This window comes from Populus alba, chromosome 19 (genome assembly GCF_005239225.2).
Source record: "Populus alba chromosome 19, ASM523922v2, whole genome shotgun sequence".
In the NCBI taxonomy this organism is placed as follows: domain Eukaryota; kingdom Viridiplantae; phylum Streptophyta; class Magnoliopsida; order Malpighiales; family Salicaceae; genus Populus; species Populus alba.
The window spans coordinates 13,606,903-13,628,175 of NC_133302.1; the positions used below are offsets into that span (position 1 = coordinate 13,606,903).

Sequence of the window (21,273 nt, forward strand, 5' to 3'; positions counted from 1 at the left end):
CTATACAATTCTCATATAGCTTGATCTTTTTTTTTTTTTTTTTGCCTTCGTGTTCTTATAAATTATATTTTACATTCATGTATTTAAACAAAAAAATTTAAATAAAAAGCTGAGAAGATAAATTGTTATTGAACATGTAAGCTGTAGGATGGAAAGCGTGATTTATGAAAATATGGAAGGAAAATGAAATTCATATCAAACTATAGGAGGATTTTTGTAATTATCCCTTATATTTTGTATTATGAGTTGACGTAGATGTAAAATTCCCCCATCTTATTTATTTTTTCAATTCAAATTAATTTTTTATTAGGTTTTATTTTTTTTTGTGAGCTTAATAATTTATGGGACCCTAAATGTATTCCATACAAGTAGTTAATAAAAGAAACTTGACATTTAGGGCCTATTTGGGAGTGTGGTTGTGGTTGCTTTTCGAAGTACCTTTTTAATTCCAAAATGCATCAAAATAATATTTTTTTTTAAAAAAAATTATTTTGAAATCAGTGTATCAAAATGATATAAAACATAAAAAAATTAATTGTTAACAAAAAAAATACATTTGAAGTTTTGAAACGTGGGTTGGTCCGCGTTTCCAAACGCTCTCTTAGTTTACTCTCTTAAAGTTGTAACACTTGCTTGAAAATAATTACAAAAAAGACTCAATTGTAGAAATATTAAAAGTTAATACACTTATATGCCTATCTATAATATACAATGAAGATGGTTAAGATTTGTTGGTATGAAAGCTTGACATATGAGTAAGTAAATTATTGCTTCTTAAAATCAGAATATATGGAGTAATTTTAGAAAAGATAGGAATGTGTGTTGAGAATTTATATGTTAAATTATTTTTTAATCCTTATTATGTGATAAAATGTATTAATATTGAGTTTGAATTTAATTAAAAGTTAAGGATATTTCAGAGAAGGGTGGAATATATATTTAGAATTTATATGTTAAATTATTTTTTAATCCTTATTATGTGATAAAATGCATGCATCTTTATTGACCCTTTTGCTATAATTTACATAGAAAAATAAAATAAAACTAATGATTTAAAAAATCAACACAAAAACTAAAATAGAAAGGGAAATCCCTATTCATTTATTGTGCATTAAGGCACATTTCACTATTCAATCATTATTCATTTATTGTTCATTGTCTTTTTACTCTATTTTAGTGCTCAAACTTATTTTCTCTTTGATTGTATCCATTTATCGCTCAATTAAACCAATTTCTTATAATTTACAATTGAGAGTCAAAGGACTAAAGTGTAAAAGATGAAGAAACCAAGTGGCCAATTACAACTTTACATATAGAAGGTATCTCTAGTTTAAAACTTTCCTTTTCATTATTTTATAATCTTTTAAATTTTTGAAAACTTAATTTTGTTCATTATCAACCCTCAAGGTTGAAAGATGAGAGAGAGAGGTTGATGGAAAATAATATATAGAGCAAAAATGTTTGTTCATCCACATTTCAGGTTCTAAAAATGCAAAAACTTGATATCAATGGGTTTTTTCTTGGAAATAAGAGTTCATTGATGGTGGTTTTTCCATTAAACAATACCAAAAAAATTAGATTCGTGCTCAAAAAGTCCTTTTAGATCCCTTTAATTCTTTAGTTTTGAAGAGGTTTTAAGTTGTTTTGGGGTTTAAAAAAGAACTCATAGAGGTTTGCGAGGTGTTTCATAGCTTTTTTTTATAGTAAAAATAAGTTTTAAAGGTCAAAAAACCTTTTGCTTGATTTTTCAACCATCAAAGGTGGTCAGGAAATTTCTATAGCAACCAACAGGTTGTCTACTACACCTTTGGTTTTCATATTTTTTAAGATGGCACGTTATCCTCTAATAGTTGCCACAGCAAATAATGCGTTATTAGCTTTGTTTTTTTTGGAAAAAAAAATGAATGACCCAATTTGAAAAACAAAAAAAAACTATAAGGCCGAATGCATAGACTTGTCTTTACTAGTCCACACATGCCTCGCCATCTCCTTTTAGGCTAAGGAGCGCCCAACCAATTTATGAATTTTTATTTTTATATAAAAAACCATTAAAATGTATAATTAAAATAATATTTATGTTATTATTCTATTAAATAATTTTTAATTTTTAATTTATTTTCAAATTCCATTGTAATAATGTTTTTGATATTAATAAATGTTTTTTTTTCTAAAACTATTATTCTTTTTTCCCTTAAAGTTTAATAAGAATTAGTTATAATTAAATAGATTGTATTATATTTAAGATGTTATTTTGTTAGAAATTATTCAATTGTCATATGATAAAGGAAAAAAAGAACAAGAGCTCTTACTAGTGCAAGCTAATATATTTTAATATGCATTTATCTTTCACTTTTACAATTTAATTTTGAGTTTACATTGACAAATATTTTTTTAATTTATTAATGTATATAATTTTCAATTTGTTTTATTAGAAGTATGCTTCGAGTTTTTGATTTATAGTTAAAAAAATTTCTTGGTGTTAAGAAACACATTGACAATACTTGTATATTCATTTTCTATAATTAGGATTCTTTTGATTTGGCTTGTAGCAAGGCGCTAATCAAGAGACTAATATAAACTAAATAATATACAAAATAAAATTAAAAGGAAAAATTACCTTTGTTTAGTTATTTACAAGTCTATCGTTATTTTTTATGTAATGACTAAATACTTATGATGCATGAAAATAACAAATCTTCTCATCAAAATAGCATCTTTTAGTGGCAGCTTATCACCCACTTACCATTACATAATAACTATCAATATCTTTATCAAATCAATTATGAAATTTTTCATCATTATAAAACAACTTTATGAAAAAAAAATTAAGAATTATAAGCACATTAATATCACGAGAAATAATCTATCAACGTTCTAAATCAAACCTAAAAGAGAAATAATCAAAAATTAAAAAAAAAACAATTATTGATTTGCAACCGTTAGAAAAATACAAAACAAAGATCCCACAAGAAAATTGATTTTTCTTTCAATAAAGCAAAGATCTAGAAAGACAAAAAACTATATGATTTAACTCGGACAACAAAGATACAGAAAGACAAAAACTCTATGTCATACAATTGAGCAATTTGGTGAATGCATATGATCAGAAGAGAAGAAAATTATATATATTCCTGAATTATATAGTTGCTTATGATCTTTAGCTCCAATACAAATTCTAGCCAACCAAAATGTTCACATCTTTATATTTTTCTGGTCTCTATGTATGTTAAGCACCATGACATAATACAATACTAATTCCATTGTGAGTGCATAAAGAGAGAAACAAAATTTGTTAGATTGAAGTATGACAATGTTAATTATGATAATCATATTTATTAACAAAAAAATTAATTTAAAATAAAAAATTTCAATTTTTTTTAAATATTTTAAAAATGTAAATACAAGTGGTTCAACTGCAATAAAAAAATATAGTCATTATAAGCTACAAGACTAAAGTAGCTTTGAGGGATTTTATAAGGTTTTCTCTAATTTAGGATTTTTACAAATTCTAGATAAAGTTTTTGTTTAGGTTACAAAAAAAGAGAGAAAATGAGATAGAGTTGTATAATGAGTTTTTGGATATATATATTAAAGAACTTTAAAACACGTGGTGTTTTTATTGTAGTTTTTTTTTTGTAGCATGTTTTTTTTTTTTTTTTCAGAAGGTTTTTTTTTTTTCGTTTTTGGTTTTTTTACATGTTTTTTTTTGTTTTTTTTACCCATGTTTTTTTTTGTAGCAAGTTTTTTTTTTTACATGTTTTTTTTCTTTCTTTTTTTTTTTACCCAAAATTGATTTCTTCTTCTTTTTTTTAAAAAAAAATTTTTGTTTCAAAATTATCTTTACTAATTTTTTTTTTTAATATTGAGCTGGTTGAAAATTTAACTATGTAGTTTTTTTCTTTAAAACATTGTGAATTGATATAATATTCTCATACATTGTTTTCTTTTTTCTTTTTATGATTTCTTTATTTCTTTTTTTTTTCAAAATGTTCTTTGTAGATTTTTTTTTATTTTAAGTTGGTTGAAAATTTAACTTTGTAGTTTTTTTTTTTAAAAAATAATATGGATTGCTATAGTATTTCCCCACATGTTTTTTTTAATTATCTTTATTAAATTTATTTTTTAATATTGAGCTAGCTGATAATCTAGCTTTAGCTTTCCCCACATGTGTTTTTTATTTATTTATTTTTTCAAAATTGTCATTTTTTACATATTTCCTTTTTTTTTCCGAATTATTTTTGTTGATTTTATTTTTTTACTATTGAGCTGGTTGAAAATTTAGTTTTTTTTATTTTTTTCCTTAAAACACTATAGCTTTCCCCACGTGTTTTGTTTTTGCTTTTGTTTCCTTTTTTTTACATGTTTTTTTTTTCATTTCTTTTACCCAAAATTGACTTCTTTTTTTTTTAAAAAAAAATAGTATTTTTTTCTTTAAAACACTATAGCTTTCCTCACATGTTTTTTTTTTTTTTTTGCTTTTATTTCCTTTTTTCTACATGTTGTTTTTTTTTTTTCATTTCTTTTACCCAAAATTGACTTTTTTTTTTTTTTTTAAAATAGCCTTTGTCGGTTTTTTTTTTTTAAATATGGATTACTACAGTGTTTTCCTTACATGGTTTTTTGTTTGGCTGTAGTGTTTCCCCCACATATTGTTTTTTTTAAATTATCTTTGTCGAATTTATTTTTTCAATATTAAGTTGGTTGAGAATTTAGCTTTAGCTTAGCTTTCTCCACGTTTTTTTTTTTCATTTTTTTAAATTTTCCCCATGTTTTTTCATTATAATTATAATTATAATTATATTGTTTTATATTATATTATATTATATAACTGTTTTTTTTCTTTTTTTTTGCTTTTTAATTTTTTTTAATGATTTTTTTTTATTTAATTTAGTTTGTTAATGTTTGATGGGCTAACCTAATTTGACGTGTTATTTTTTTCATTTAGTTTAGTTTGTTAAAATTAATTTTCTTTCTATTTAATTATCAGATTTCCATACTTTTATGACACGTATCTTGGGTTTGACGAGTTAACTTGGTTTAATTAGTTAACCCGGTTAATTCTAGGTAAACCCGTCATTTTTTTTTTCTATTTAGTTATCAAACTTTCATGACGTGAATCTCAGGTTTTACGGGATAACTTGGTTGAAAGAGTTAACCCAAGTAATTCAATTTTTTTTCTTTTTCTTTATTGGTTTTTTCCTTCTTGTTGATTTTTTAATTAATCTATTTAATCATCACACTTTTATGACACAATCTTATAGCCAGACCCATATCCAATATTCTTGGGTCCGGTGTTGCAGTCAGGCTCACTTAGACTTGGGTCATGCAAGTTTGATTTTATTATTAATGTTATAAATATTATTTTTAGGTCAGTCGTTATAGCCAAACCTAATATTCTTGAGTATAACTTTACAGAAAAATCCAAAATTTTTAAATTATTATTTTTTGTAATATTTTTTTATGAGTGATTTTAACTTCTTGATTCACCGAGGATATTTTCCGTAATTTACCACAGTAAAATATAAAACAGACCAGATGCTCAGTATAATTTTCCATAATGATTTTACAAAATTCTGTTTCTAGTCATCTCTGATATAACGACAAATTGATAATTCAATTTGTACCCGTTGTGCTATGATTCTGACGTGGCAATTAATCGTAGAGCAAGCACGGGATCGTGTGATGTTACGTGTTACGAAGCGAGCTGAACCCACTGGAGCGTGAGAAAAACTGTTTAAAATTGAAATAAACATGAGCGGGAAGAATTCAACCTTTCGTCTCTCTTTCTTTCTATTTCAAAAGAACTCTCTGTCTCTCTGTCTCTCTCTCTCTCTCTCTCTCTCTCTCTCCTCTCGTTTGTCTTCTTAGATCTGCAGTTTTTCTTCGCTACATTTCTCCGACGCTTAAGGTACGCTCTTCATCTCTTCACTACAGTTTTTCTTAAACATTGATCAACACCATATCTTGATTACTATAGGAACTGAAATCAATCATCGATATTGCAATCTGCTAGGCTAAATTTAGGGTTTTACAAGAAATCTCAATCTCTGATTTTTTTGTAATTAAAGGAAAAAAGAAAAGGAAATGGGAGTTGAGAACTATCACGTGATAGAGCTAGTAGGTGAAGGCTCGTTTGGCAAAGTTTACAAAGGAAGGCGCAAGTACACGGGCCAGGTAGCAGCTTCAATCCTTCTGTGTTTCACTACTAATAATTAATCTTGATTTTTATCCTACCCTTTTTTTTAATGATGAAATGATAGACTGTTGCGATGAAATTTATTATGAAACATGGGAAAAGCGACAAGGATATTCATAATTTGAGACAGGAAATTGAGGTGATCCCCCTTTCTTTTTTTGATGATATGAAATGTTATTATCTGGAAAAAATAAAATTGTGCATTGTGATTATTATTATTATTACTGGGTGCAGATTCTAAGAAAGCTGAAGCATGAAAATATTATTGAAATGCTTGATTCCTTTGAAAGCCCACAAGAGTTCTGTGTTGTCACGGAATTTGCGCAGGTTCGTTATCCATCACAACAAGCAAACATCTATTTGTTATGGATTTTTACTTTTCAGACTAGGCAAGAGCTAAGATTTGTTGATGTGCAGGGTGAACTATTTGAGGTACTAGAGGATGACAAGTCCCTTCCTGAAGAACAGGTTCAAGCGATTGCAAAACAGTTGGTAATTCCTTGAGCTCCCCTTATTTTCCCCTTCTTCTCTTGATTCAAACTGATTGCTAAATTGCTCTTCAGGTTAGAGCACTTCACTATTTGCATTCCAATCGTATCATCCATCGGGACATGAAGCCGCAAAACATACTTATTGGCGCGGGTTCAGTTGTGAAGGTCGGATATGATAGAGATTATTTTTTTCTTGTTTTATTTTCCACTTAGGTATTGATGACCTTTTCTTTTAATGTCTTGCTTTGTTTTTCCTATCAAGGGGAGTCTTTCATGGTAACATCATGTCTTACTGTTGCTTCATTTAAATGCCACTGTATATCAGATACTTTAGCGTTTGCCATGCTTTCAAAGGGCAATGTATCTTGAGGTGAATTTCTATATGCTCTTTTTTTTTTTTCAATCTGTTACAGCTTTGCGATTTTGGCTTCGCACGTGCTATGTCCACAAATACTGTGGTTTTGCGATCCATAAAAGGTAAGATCTGGTGTTTTACCACTTCTGAGGATTCCTTCTTATCCCACACTTCACTTGCACTTTTGTTCATCATTCCCAGGCACACCACTATACATGGCTCCAGAACTTGTACGAGAGCAACCATACAATCACAGTGCTGATTTATGGTCCCTTGGAGTTATCCTGTACGTGCTGCATCCCTTTTTTTGTGTATTTGTGTGTGATTGCATGCTCTCATTTAGATGTTGATCTCATGTCATCTTTGAATTTGATTCTGGTGGTCATCTGAATGGTATCAGTGTTGCAATTTTTTCTTCAAAATCTCATGCTGCAAGGATTTTAATTTCAGGCAGTTTTTCTGAGACATTTTCTGAATTCAGAGTGGTATGTCATGAAAAAATATATATTGATAAAATTCCTCACATAAATGTTCCAAACTGAAATACGACTTAAAGATATAGGGTTTTGCTAAAAAAATTCAACCATGAAGAGTATCTTCTATCACAGAACCTGTGTCTACTGAAGTGGTGCATCTTTTTTTTTTTCCTTGTCTTCTATTTTTGCTATACATCCTTAATTGAAACTAGTTTGTTGTGGTCCCAACAGGTATGAATTATTTGTTGGCCAGCCTCCATTTTATACGAATTCAGTTTATGCACTCATCCGTCATATTGTGAAGGTTAATAATGCTTCTCCTAGTTCATGCCTGAAACTATGGTGTATGATAGTGGAAGCTAATGTTATATACAAAATCTCAGGATCCAGTAAAATATCCTGATGACATGAGTCTGAATTTCAAAAGCTTTCTTAAGGGGTTGCTCAATAAGGTGCCTCAAAATAGATTGAGTTGGCCTATGCTTCTTGATCATCCATTTGTTAAAGAAACCTCAGAGGAGCTGGATGCCAGGGTAATGTGATCGCACACAATTATTTTTGTTCTCTCTTCAAATTAAGAACTAGAACTTGCTACAAACTTATATGACCAGTAAAAAAGCTGCATAAACTCATCTTTCTCTACAGTTGTATATACATATATATTATATGTTTTTTGCTGATATTCTTGTCAGTAGAATATGGAATACTTTAGCACCTGATAAAAGAATCTACAGGTAATGTGTGCTGCAACTTCTGCATCCAGAGAATGTGATGCAGCACGGAGGGGTGAAGAAAATAATATGCAAGCATCAACTGGTTTGATTGCCTCAAATCCTGGTGGTTTAGCCTTCACTAGTTCTTCAGTTTTGAAACCTTCAATGTGCTAAATAATCATAAATTATTGTTATAGGTAGAAGCAATTCTGTTGCTGCTCTTGAGAACTGTGATCCTCCGAAGTCTCACACTGATGCTGGTTTAAATTGTCCTAATGCAGTCACAGGCAGCTCCTCGCCACAGGAGGAGTTCCCTGGATTTGCAAGTCCTAATGATGTTAAACAATCAGGTAGACAGACTTGTGGCTATCATAATTTCTGTCTAGTTTTTCCATTGATGCTGTAGAAAAAAGAATGTTATTTATAGAAGAAGGCTCTCTGTTGTTCTATCTAGTCTTGCAGTAATGTCTTGTATCATAAAATCGCTATCAAATGGATAAGCCTGAATTTCTGTCTCATTTAAGTGTCATAAAAACCTGGAAATTATGGTGCTTGGATCATTCATTTCTTGTTCTTATTGAACTTTTACTAATCTTCTTTAGTACATGCAATTGCAGTCAGCCTGCGTTTGTATTCCCCTGTTCATGAAAATGTTAAATTGTATTTTAGTTTTGCATTATGTTTATATGACAGCATGCATAGGAATGCACGCTGCTTTGTTGGTGGTTATCTTTTGGTTGTACGAAGTTGTTTTCTTCTAAACGAGGGATACTCCTTGGTTGAAAACAAGAGCTAGCTGTCTTTCAGAATTTGCTAATGACTGTTCATGCACACATATATGTAAAAATGAAATGTAAATTTGTATCATATTTATAGCTCTTTTTGTGTATAACTGTGATTCTATCTCTTTATTACTGATTGAAAACCTGAAAGTTATTCCCTGTAGTTTTTTTCTAACTTTGACAATGTTGATTTTGAGACATGTTATTACTCTTCAGGCAATCAGATATTGGATAGATTGGAAAGCAATTCACTTACAGTTAAAGGTGCCAATATAATTGGTCAGGATAATGAAGCATTAACGATTATTTTACTACCATTGAGAAAATGGTCAAAAGAATCTCTGCGTTCTTGGAGGTGAAATTCAATATCCTTTTACTTGCATGATCAACCTTACCTTTTGTGGGAAGCATTAGATACGACTAAAACATTTTTACTCTTGGTAGTTTGTGGTTTTGGTAAAACAAATTCTAATATTGTTGCTTGCTCATAGCATTGAAGCATCATACCCTCCTTTGCTACTGGAAAAGACTGAGAAAAATATATGGGAGCAGTTGAAATTCACATGCATAGGGGAATACTTCATCTGGTTACATTGCATTAAAGCTTTGTAGGTATTTTGATAAAATCTAAATTAGTTTTGAAGTAGTTGAAATTCACATGATGAGGGAATACTTCATGGTGTTACATTGCATTAGTTAAAGCTTCATAGAATTTTTTTGCTTAATTTCTCCTTGCATGGTACTCATCAAAGTCCTGTGACATGGTTTGGAAACTATGTGTTAATGAATGTTAAGCAGCATGCAGAATCAGTACTAAACCTGGAAAAGAAGGAAAAATATGCTAGAAATAACCTTTTCTAATAATAAACCAGACACTAATAGCTTTCAGAAAAATGCAGTTTCCTTGGAGATGAAATAATGACCCTCTGTTGGAAGAACTGTTGGAGCGTCCCTCACTTCGTGTCTCTTTGACCAAAACTGCTTTCATATTCATAACCGAAATCCACCAAGAAGATATGAGATCTCTGAAATAATTCCGTACTTTTCACTCAAACTGTACCTAAGGATATCCATGCATGTGAAACCAATTCTTTGGAGATTCTACCATGTGAACACAAACACCTATGATCACCAAAGACAACAACTCTGTAAGAGCACACTACCTGAGTTGTTTATTACAAAAGGGATAAAAGAATGGATAAGCTGATAAAATGGGATGTCTAAACCCATCCATAAGGAATTTAGTTTCTAATCATTTTAGTATTACTTAATGTATGAACTGGATGATTGCAACAAGTAACCACTTGCTATTTGGTAGAGTGCTCCAAAGACATGGAAAGACAGCAAGACTTTGAAATGCAAATCAGACTTTGGCATAGGTTAAACTTCAGGTTTTTCTGATGATGCAATAAGTTGGTGTTATTTCACACCAAAGATATGCCTTACGAAGACATCATATATTGGGGACTCTGCCTTATGAATACATCATATTGTGGGGACCAGGGCGGTGGTTCTTTTGGTGCTCTACTACAATTATTTTACCTCATCTAGTGCTCTAGATAGCAATCATTTTTTCAATAGCTGACACTTGTAATGTTGACTGAATTTAGGTAAGCAGCATATATAATAATTTATTTGTGAGAGAAATTTGCTTTTTCAACTCATGCAGGGATCAAGATGTTCTTACCACAAAGCAGTCACTGAGAATTATTTCAAACTTAGCTGCAGCTGGTGCAACTGGTGGCCTAGTTAATGAAATACTTGGTGAACTTCTTAATTTCACTGCCAATGTAGTCAGCTTGAAATCCTCTGAACTTAGTGACTTATTAGCAAAGGTATTAGGACTTCATTTATTCCTGCCTTTATAGTAGTTTTAATTCTGTTATGTGCCATCCTTATATTCTTGTAATATTTAAAATTGAGTTATTGATAAATGTGTTCCACATGATAAAGTAATATAATTTTTATACAAACAAAAAATTGTAACAAGGTTTTATTTCACTTGTTTGTTTAATTAATGCAGTCCACTCTCTTCTTTCACTCAGATATTTTCTCTTCTTTCCCAACTGACCTTTGAAGTTATTGCAAATGCTAAGATGTTTTTTTCTGGAAAATTTCTTTTTGTTGATTTCTGGAATAGTGTTCATTATTGAAAATCCAAGTGCTGTAGATCACTGTATGCTGTTGCCATTATAACTTTCCACTCTCTGATGATTGCTGGTTGGCAACTCTAAATTCTTAATTTTGCAGAGTTTCTCTATAATAAAACTACAATTAGACAATATTGGGAGTGCCATTTCAACTTCATATTTCAAGCACTGGGTTGCCTTAGCTGAAATTTTTTCACAGGTAATTATGTTCTTTGTTGATTCTTATGCAAGTTTAAGTGTTAATTTTCAAGTCCCTTATCATAGTAAAATATATAGATTGTTGGTGGCCATGAAGAAACCTCGGGAAGTGTTCTGTTAGAGTCCTGTGCTTGCATTGCAACCATGTTATCTGCTGTAGATGATGGTCTTAAAGCAACTTCACTGACTTCTGAGGCAGCTCCTACTCCTGTAATGCATGAAGCGATGAAGCAGATTTTGGATCATGCAAAAACATGTGGATTAGTTGAAAATTTATCTCTTTGCTTAGCAACATCAGGCTCTAGTATCGTTTCAGGTTCTTTGAACATGTTGCGTGCTGCCTGTGAAGCTTGCAGGGCTACGTGGTCATTGATAGATGCAGTGGAAACACTTTTCAGGAAAGAGAATCTCTATTTATTTCCATTAAATTCTTTGCAAAGTCATTCTTTACCCTGTCTTGACATTCGGGACCAGGAACGAAGTTCATTGGTTGGAACAGATTCAGCAAGAATCATTGAAGCAGTGACAAGAGCATTCTTGAGATCAAAAGCTGTGCAGGTGGCAATTTTCTATTGCCTTAAGCAACGTATAGAGCCAGCCCTCTCTGCTAGTATTCAGGTGTTTTTCTTACATCATTGTTATTCTTCTTTCTTTTTTAGTTTATTCTGTTCTACAACATTATTCTCAAAAAGTTAACTCATTTTTAAAAGTTAGTGATCTCAAATATAACTTCTTAACATCATGCTTGGACGATGGTTGCTCTACATATAGGTGCCATAAAGTGTGCTCATTTTAAAATGTTACAGATCTTGTCAAGATGCTGTCTACATAATGCTATGGTTCCTGGTGTTCTTTGCGGCTTGCCTAGTTCTCTTCCTGTAACAACTGTTGTCAGTGGTGGAGGAGATAAAACTATTCTTTCAGAAATATTTGCCATTTTATCTTGGTGTACATCTAATAAAGATCCTGAAACAAGTAACTTAAAGAGTAAATTAGCGAATTCTTCCACGGTGGTTTTAAATTCATGCCTTCTCCTTGCAATCATTGCTCAATGTTTGAAGTCAACGGGAAGAAATTCAGCCTTGTTTATGTTGACATCCTCTCCAAAGAATCAGCTGTCCCGACTTTCTATTATTGGCCATCAGTTCTCTCCTGATGACAAAATGAAAATTTCATTGCAACCTCATTGTGCATCGGCTATGCTGGCTCTCGCATCAATTCTATCTCTTGAAAGTGGAGCTTCAGTTGAATCTTCCATCTCAGAAATTGCGGTGCCTTTGATTCCTCGAAGTGCCACGCTTTGTGAACATCTCAAGATTTCACCTGTCGAAGGAAATGAATTAGGTCCACGCAACATGAATATTCTCTCATATTGGCATGGCCTTAGGGATGGTTGTGTGGGCTTGTTGGAATCCAGATTGAAATGGGGAGGTCCATTAGCTGTAAAACAGTTATGTGCAAGTGGCATGCCTCTGCTTCTTATTGATTTGTTAAGCAACAACCGTTCAATTACCTCTCATCAAGGAATTGATAGCACAAAGGATCAAGTCGGGTTATCCCCTATTGGGGTTGTATGGGCAGTTTCTTCAATATGTCACTGCCTTTCTGGTGGAGCTCCGATTTTTCGTCAAATTTTACTCAGGAGTGAACATGTCAAGGATATCACTGAACTAATCTCAGATGTGCATCTCAAGCTTGTGAAAAGCTGGAGTGGGCCAGGTGGAGGCAAGGATGGTGTCAGAGATGCTGTAAATGCAGTTATAGATATCTTAGCTTTTCCTTTTGTTGCTGTACAAAATACTCCTAGCTTGCCATTAGCTACCGCTTCCGTAAATAACGGGTTCCTTCTCAACATGGGTTCTCCTGGGGGCAAAATATTCATCGAAGACAAGGACATGGCTAAAGCAATTGAGGAAGACATGGGAAAGTATCTAAAAATACTTCTAGAGGTGAGATCTTCTGTTAACTTTTTCCTTCATAGTTCTTCCCGGTTTAGAGGTTAAAATGGAAGGAGCCCTTTAATGCATGTTTTTTTTTTTTACCATGTTATGATAAAAGTGGACAATACAATACGTAGAACTCTTAAGACTCTTATTGCTTTTTAAAAGTTCTTAGCAAATTTGCCCGACAATTTTCATGCATCGGCATATCTTTATTATCATGTGTTCTACCTTAAGTAAGAGGACTTGTTAATATTACCTGTCCTAAAATCGTTTCTAGTATTAATGGTACTCATTCTACTACTTTTCAGGTGGGATTACCTGGTATTATACTTCGCTGCGTAGAATACATGGAGTTGAAAGATCTGGGAAGGCCAGTTGCATTTCTTGCCAAAATGATCGGCCACCGACCTTTTGCTATTCAATTAATAGGCAGAGGCTTGTTAAATCCAAACATGGTGAAAAGATTGCTCGATAACATGAGTCCGAGAGAGGTTCTGCTTGATGTTTTGATGATTGTTTCTGATCTAGCACGCATGGATGAGGTGAGGTTTTAATATAATTCTTTTTGTATTCCTTTTATGAGTGTAAATCTTCATATATATATATATATACATGCTCCTTTTAAAATATTTCCACAGAGGTTAACTAGCTTTATTTAAGAATAGAAATCTTTTCTTCCAAGGATCTAGTACTTTAACTAATACAAAATAGGATGTTAGCATATTTTGTAGTTGTCCTTTGTTATTTCATCAAACCTTTTAGGACCTAGATTCCCTATACCAAACAATTCAATATCTTGTGTTTATTTAGGGACGGAACGTTAAATGTAAGGGAAACATTGCTAGGACATTACATTTCCTCGAAATTAAAGAATTTGGTTCCCTTCTAAAAGGGGGGAACCTCAAATTCTATAATAGAGGGAATGCTATTTTTTTTTACTTAGTTTCCCCTATTTTATATCTTTTAGACTTATATACCCTTGTTTTACTATTTTATTTGTTTTATTATATCACTGTAATTATTAATATAATATGTATGTTAAATAATTTGTTGGTATATTTTATTTTATTTTTTGGTAGTTATAATTCTATAAAGTCAAAATTTAATGTTATGGAACATTAAAAACATTAAGTTTTAAGGGTAAAATAATAAATTTGTATAAATTCTTCATGGATTCATTATATGAAGTAAACACTATATACTTTTCATTTTCAACCAAATGCAAAAATCACATGCCACAAGGATATCTAGGAATCCTTTATATCAAATGCTCCCTAAACTTTATTTCAACTTAAGCTCTGTTCTATTTTTTAGGATTTGCTGGAAAATTATGGTTTTTAGCTATGACTGTGGCTTTTTAAGAGCTATAAATTATAGCTTTTAAAATAATTATAAAGTCATGTGAAATTAGCTGAGATATTAACTTTTAAGTATAACCAAACATGGAAGCTAAAAAAAAAGTCCAAAAATTGATGTTTTTCCAAACTGGCACTTAGCCATTATTCTATTGCAATTTTGTTGTATATTGTTGTCCTCTTCCTATAGTAGTCACTCTCGTTTTCCAAGTTCCAATTTTGGAGAAGCTATCTAAGAAGTTGCTTCTCTTCTAGTGAACGTTTTCAAAGAAGATGGATATTAAGCTCTCTTTCCAACGTTTAGCTCATTTGAACGTTTTCCGTTGTCCTCATTTTGTTTTTTGTTATTTCCGCTTTCTTATCAATCCTAAACCCTATAAGCCATTCTTGCCTAGTACTTAAGTTCTTGCTGGATAATCGACTTTGTTCTCAGGCAGATTGCAAGCTGCTGTTGTAACTTTATATTCCTTTAGTTTCTTTATTCCTATCTCATTTTTGGCCTGCATTTAGAGCACAGGTTAATTGTAGGGCGAACTCGTAAAAGTCCTCAACGTTTAAGGGTCTCCATTAGGTCCCTAACATATTTTTCATCTTGATGACGTCCACAACGTATTACTGAATTCTCAATCTGATCTTTCGTTCACTTTTAGTCAACAAAACTATTAAATAGTAGCATGAAATTCACATAATTTTTCATTTTTAATGAAAAACCAGTGAATTATCTAAGATCTTCATTTTCAATAATAACAAACTCACAAAATAGACTAAGCTATATAAAGAATCACAAAACCTCTACTTTTCTTTCTATAATTTGTTTTACCACGTGATGTGAGAATCTATTTGAGATCACCCTGAAGCTTGGGCACTTCTTTAGGCTTGCCCTTAATTTTATCTTAAATTCTTATTTTATTTACTCGTTACTTTCTTTTGGTGCACCTTTCTTCTTCACAGTTACATTTTGTCTTACAAGAAAGAAATTAGAGCCCCGTATGCTCCTTTCGTAATGCCCTTCGGCATTTGTAAAGGTTATATAAGAGGTAAGGTTAGACCAAGGGTGTATTTAAATTATCCGAGAACAATTAAGGTAATAATGGCTGCGGGTTCCTGGAGGAACAAAAAAAAAAAAAGATAACCGAGAAATTGAGTCTAAAACCGATATGTCCTTTCGTCCTTATTGGTAACCTGCAAGAACATTCGTGTTTCTGGCAAGGTCAACAGAAAGCCTATATATTTTGTTCTGGCATGTTCAGGTCAGGTCACGGGTTCTGGGTAATATCTAACGTCAAAAACAGAAATTCCCTGCTCAAATCCTGTCTTATTAGCTTGGATTTTGTGGGCTTGCAGGGTTTAGGTTTCTATGAACACATTAATGGGGCTTCTATATTGGAATTCTTGAAGAAGTTTCTGACACATGAAGATCCCAATATTCGTGCAAAAACCTGCAGTGCTCTAGGCAATATGTGTCGGCACAGCTCCTACTTCTACGGTTCGTTGGTAAGTACAGATCATAGATCTATTTGGAATTGTGTGAGAAATAAATGAAATTACTGTTTAATTTGCTCTTTCTCACTGTTTAATTTGATTTTCTAGGCAAGATCTCGCATCATAAGTCTTCTCATTGATCGATGTTCTGATCCAGACAAACGCACTAGGAAATTTGCATGCTTTGCTGTAAGAACTGCTACTAATGCTCTGTTATCCTTTAAATTTGTTGCAATGAAAGCGCATCTTTACATTGAGATTTTGCTGGGCACTATTGATTAGTGTACTTTCAAGAAAAAGTAAAACTCATGTAAATAAAGAAGAAACATTATAATAGTAATTATAAATGTGGCGTTATACTCTCCAGATTGGAAATGCTGCCTACCATAATGACATGCTGTATGACGAGCTAAGAAGATCTATACCTCAACTAGCAAATTTGCTGCTCTCAGCAGAGGAAGACAAGACTAAAGCAAATGCTGCTGGTGCTTTAAGCAATCTTGTTCGCAACTCGAGCAAACTTTGTGATGACATTGTGTCTAAAGGAGCCATGCAGGTTTGGAGATATGCGGAACTGAGTTTTACAGCAATAGAGATTTCATAATTTACGGCATTTGCATGTTTTCAAACAGCATTATATATCGTATGGTTTATCAAACATGCATTACTTTTTATTTTTATATAGAGGAAGCTTACTTAAAATACCATACAAGTTTAAGCTTTTTTACCGTGAGCCTCGAATGTTAATTTGGTTAAATAAATCCATTTTATGCTCACTTATTCCACTGTTTGGTTACAATTACAGGATACATACAGTTGTACTGCTTACTTTTTTTTTGAAGGAAAATAATCATTTGAAATTCTTAGTGTTAAACATTGCGAAGGACCTCGTAGACCTCACTTGAATTTGGATTTGTTATTTCATGTAGTACAAAGAAATTTGCTAGTTTATGTTTATATATATAATATATATATATATATATATATCACCGTTGATAACAGTGCTGAATTGACTTACATGGGTGGTTTTATTTCTTCAGGCTTTACTAAAGTTGGTAGCTGACTGTTCAGCAGTAGCCCTAAACCCCATGAGGAGAGATGCTGTGAATGAATCACCATTAAAGATAGCTCTCTTTTCATTGGCAAAGATGTGTGCACATCTGCCCTGCAGACAATTCCTCCGTTCATCTGAGTTGTTTCCGGTGATTGGAAGACTTCGGCAGTCTCCAGAAGCAACAATTGCCAATTATGCCACTGTTATCATCAGGAGAGTGGCCGATAGTTGAAGCCCGAAACAGAGGTCTGGGTTTTCCAAGCCATATTCTCATTAGCTTGATTTCCACCAAATCAGTGCATGAAAGTGAAACAGAAGCTGAAAGTAGTATAAAGTTGCTCTGCAATGAATATTGTAAAACACGATGCTTGTAATATTCTTAAATGCATTAATTAATAATTTTATTATGATAAGATGTGTATTGTCAGAGAGAGACGACGTGGCTATTTGTGGTGCCCTTGATGTTGGTATTGGAGTTAGGGATGACAACTAAATCGACGGATACCAAGGCGAACCCAACCGAACAGGTAAGAAAATTTTAGATACGATTGGATCATGGTTAAAATATTAGGTTTTAAGTTGTCTATGAATATTGATTTATCTGATCTAAACCCCATCTGAAATTTAACTCATTCAATAAAACAAATAATTAACTTTAATTGATATATATATATATATATATATCAGGTTAATTGTTATAAATTGTAATATCTTACATTTGGATTCGGGTTATAAATATTTGAAATTAGTCAAGTTTGAGAATTAAAATACAAGGATTTGAGTTATAGATATTTGAAATCTGATTGGTAAAGTTTGAGTATTAAAAATCAATACCTTATAGTTTGAGGAATTAAAGTTTGAATATAAATGATATAAAATCTAACCGAAGTATCTATTGTTATGCCTATAAATTATTTTTTCCCCTTCTATTCTCTCTTAACAAAATTGATTTTTGCCTATGTAAGAAAAGAGTAAAGCCAAAAGGAGTAGAAGCTATTTTTCATATCATAATTAAACATTGAAAAATATTTTTTAATTTATTTTTCATAATAATATCAAATATATATAAAAAATTTTATTTTTAAAAAAATTTAGTTTTTTCAAAAACCTACTTTTCAAAAAACAATTCCTTCCCAAACAAACAATCAGACAAGATAACATTTTTTTTTTTAGTTCTTATCCATGTTCCCGGTGATCGAGGAACTCTAACAAACTACACGTTCTAATTTAAGAGATGGTGTCGTCATGCATTCCAATTACAAAGTCATGCGAGTAAGAGGACCACTAAATAGATTATACTTGTTCGAGGGAAGTTTTAGGTTAATTGTGGTCGAGTGTTTTAAAGTATTTTTTTTATTTAAAAATATATTAAAATAATATTATTTTATTTTTTTATAATTTATTTTGGTACTATTATATTAAAAACGATTAAAAATATAATAAATTAAATTTAAAAAATATAATAAATTAAATTTTAACGCACTACAATACCATATAGAGGAGCTCAGTTCCATTAATTTTTTTCTCAAGTCACAATTTATCAAAATGGAAGGTCTCTCTTTAAGAAACGCAAACCAAACCAAAATGCATCCTTATGAATTTAAGCTGCAAAGACTTGTTATAGTACTTCAAAAAACAATTTAATAAATATCTCATTTAAATACGTGTTAGGAATTGTGATAATTATAATAGTAAAAAGAGGTTAGAAAATATTTTTAGTTGTTATTTTTAAAAAATATATGTTTAGAATTACTGTGAGATGTATTTTTTTACAAGTAAAATAAATTTATAAATTAAAAAAAAATTTATTTTAATTTTTATAAAAATAAAATTTAAAAATACAATTATATATAGAGTATTGTCCAGTGTATTAAAAAAAAAAACTATTTTTCTAACCAAATAGAGTTTTTTCTATGTATTATGTGAAAAAAAAAAAAAACGGGAACTAGAAACGAAACAGTATCTTCTTCTCTCCTTAAAGTCAATAAACAAGTACAAATTTGTAGGAATCTATTATTATTATTGCTAATTTCAAGATAATATACATGATGTTGATTTCTTACCCGGTTCTGGGTTGGATTTTCCTCCATCTCCCCTCGATTGAACCGGTTGGATATTCCTCCACCTACCCTCGATTCTCGGTATTTAAATACATTGCTCATCTTCTCCGCTAATTGGGCTCGACTGATACCTACTGAATATTCGAATCTCATTTTTTAAAATTATATTTACAAAAATATATATATAAGCTTAAAAAACAAATTATATCTTGATACATAAATCATAAAATTATAAAACAGAGTCTAAACCTCAAATTCATGTATGAAATCATAAAAATTCTTAATGAATCATAAAATAAAAACCCATACACTACATTGTAAAATAAAGAGTTGGTTATAATTTAGTCCTTATAATTTATACAAAAAATTAATTAATCTCAAGTAATATAAAAAATAATTAAATTGTCCCTTGACTAAGGTTGACTATCCTTAATTTAATAGTATCTTATATAAAAAAAGATATTTTCTTTTCTTTTTTATTTAAAATGATATTTAATAGTATTTTAGTGATATAAACAATATTTGATCTCTCTCATTTTACATGTAGCTTTTTAGTTTTAGGTTAAAAAATGCAAGTACAAAATATATATCTTTCAAGTTTAAAATCAATTTTCTTATTAATATATCTTCTGTTTATCTTAGAGAATATAGTTGTTTTTCTAATTGGAATTATTGTTTTTTTTTATTAAAATATTTTACAATTTTTAAAACAAGTTAAAAAAATTATCAAAGTAGCATGTCCATATTCTGTGTGATTGAAATCTAAAAAACAAAAATAATCATAAATATGATAAAATAAAGTTCAAAATCTATTTAAAAATATAAAAAAAACAATTTGAATCGATCTTTGATGAACAATTTATATATTAATATTATTATTTTAATATCAAATATATAATAATTGAGTAAGGTTATCAAAATCCAAATAAAAAATTATAATATTATTAAGAATTATGTCAAAACAAAAGAGTAAATGAATCAACATGATAAAGATTTATTTTGGTATAAAAAAACAAAGTAAAAAAATGATAGAAAAAATAATAAAAAAAAGTTAGGTCTAATGCCAGGCCCCTAAAAGTAGGCTAGGCATGCACATGCTTGGAGGTTAACTCATTTGTTTGATCTTATTTTTTTATTAAAGAACAGATGATATGTTATTTATCCTCTTTATTCAAAAAAAAAAAAAAAATTAAAATAAATGAAGCGTCATTTGTTGTAGCATATAATGCATTGTAGGTTTGTCCAATTTCCAACACCAAAATGGCAAAAAGTTGAAGGAAAAACAATTTTTTTTCCCAACAAGCTAGCCATTTTTCAAAAAAACAATTCACATGAAAAATACACAAAAAACACCCAACAAAACCTAAATAAACCCACTTATACCTTTAAAGTAGCAAAAAATTAGTTAAAAATTGAAAAATCAAACCAAGACTGGATGACTTTCAAAGTTCCAATTTATTTTTTTCCAAAGACAAGAACTAAAAACTATTATTATAAAACACTTTTCATTAAATAGAATATTTTGATATCAAACTTGACCATTTTTTTAGCCAAAATTGTGATAACAAATACTCCATTTCTTTATGGCTATTTTTTAATGATTTTTTCTTTTATCCAAGGATTGAATAATAACAAAAATAAACTATGGAGCCAAAATAAAATAAAATAAAAAAATTATAGTATAAGGTTTAGATTATCTCATTGGCTCATGTTTTAGTCATTTGTCTTTTAATTTAATAGACCTACCATAATTTCAAGGCAAATTTCATCAAATTAGGCTGGAAAGGGACTGAATTGAATAAAAAGAAGGTTTTTTTTTTTTTTTTTTTTTTAAATGGAATCATTAACTTCATTGTTTATTTCCTTGATGTTTTAGGGAATTCCTGCTTGACAGTTTAGAGTCTTTTGAATTAAAATTATGTGTCTTCCTCATTGAGAATTACTTATTATATAGGTAGAATTTACAAGCTAAGAATGGAAATAATATAGGCTGATACAGGAAATAATATAAGCTGATT

At 30.5% G+C, this 21,273-nt stretch overlaps 1 protein-coding gene across 3 annotated transcripts; it reads left to right on the forward strand.

The window, feature by feature from the left end:
• The first annotated feature begins 5,771 nt into the window (after positions 1–5,771).
• On the forward strand, positions 5,772–17,608 carry LOC118028883 (serine/threonine-protein kinase TIO). Of its 3 annotated transcripts, none has more exons than XM_035032625.1 (22): positions 5,772–5,908; positions 6,069–6,174; positions 6,261–6,335; positions 6,431–6,523; positions 6,614–6,688; positions 6,760–6,852; positions 7,101–7,164; positions 7,244–7,328; positions 7,750–7,822; positions 7,902–8,051; positions 8,253–8,355; positions 8,429–8,581; positions 9,230–9,368; positions 10,683–10,848; positions 11,264–11,362; positions 11,440–11,979; positions 12,168–13,310; positions 13,613–13,846; positions 16,004–16,153; positions 16,250–16,330; positions 16,509–16,697; positions 17,182–17,608. In XM_035032625.1, exons 2-22 carry the CDS (start codon positions 6,085–6,087, stop codon positions 17,425–17,427), a joined length of 4,041 nt encoding a protein of 1,346 aa, XP_034888516.1. In that variant the 5' UTR covers positions 5,772–5,908; positions 6,069–6,084; the 3' UTR covers positions 17,428–17,608. The 3 variants fall into 3 exon arrangements, with proteins under 3 accessions (XP_034888516.1, XP_034888517.1, XP_034888518.1); XM_035032626.1 differs by having other exon boundaries at positions 16,010–16,153; XM_035032627.1 differs by having other exon boundaries at positions 8,253–8,334.
• The last annotated feature ends 3,665 nt before the right edge of the window (positions 17,609–21,273 follow it).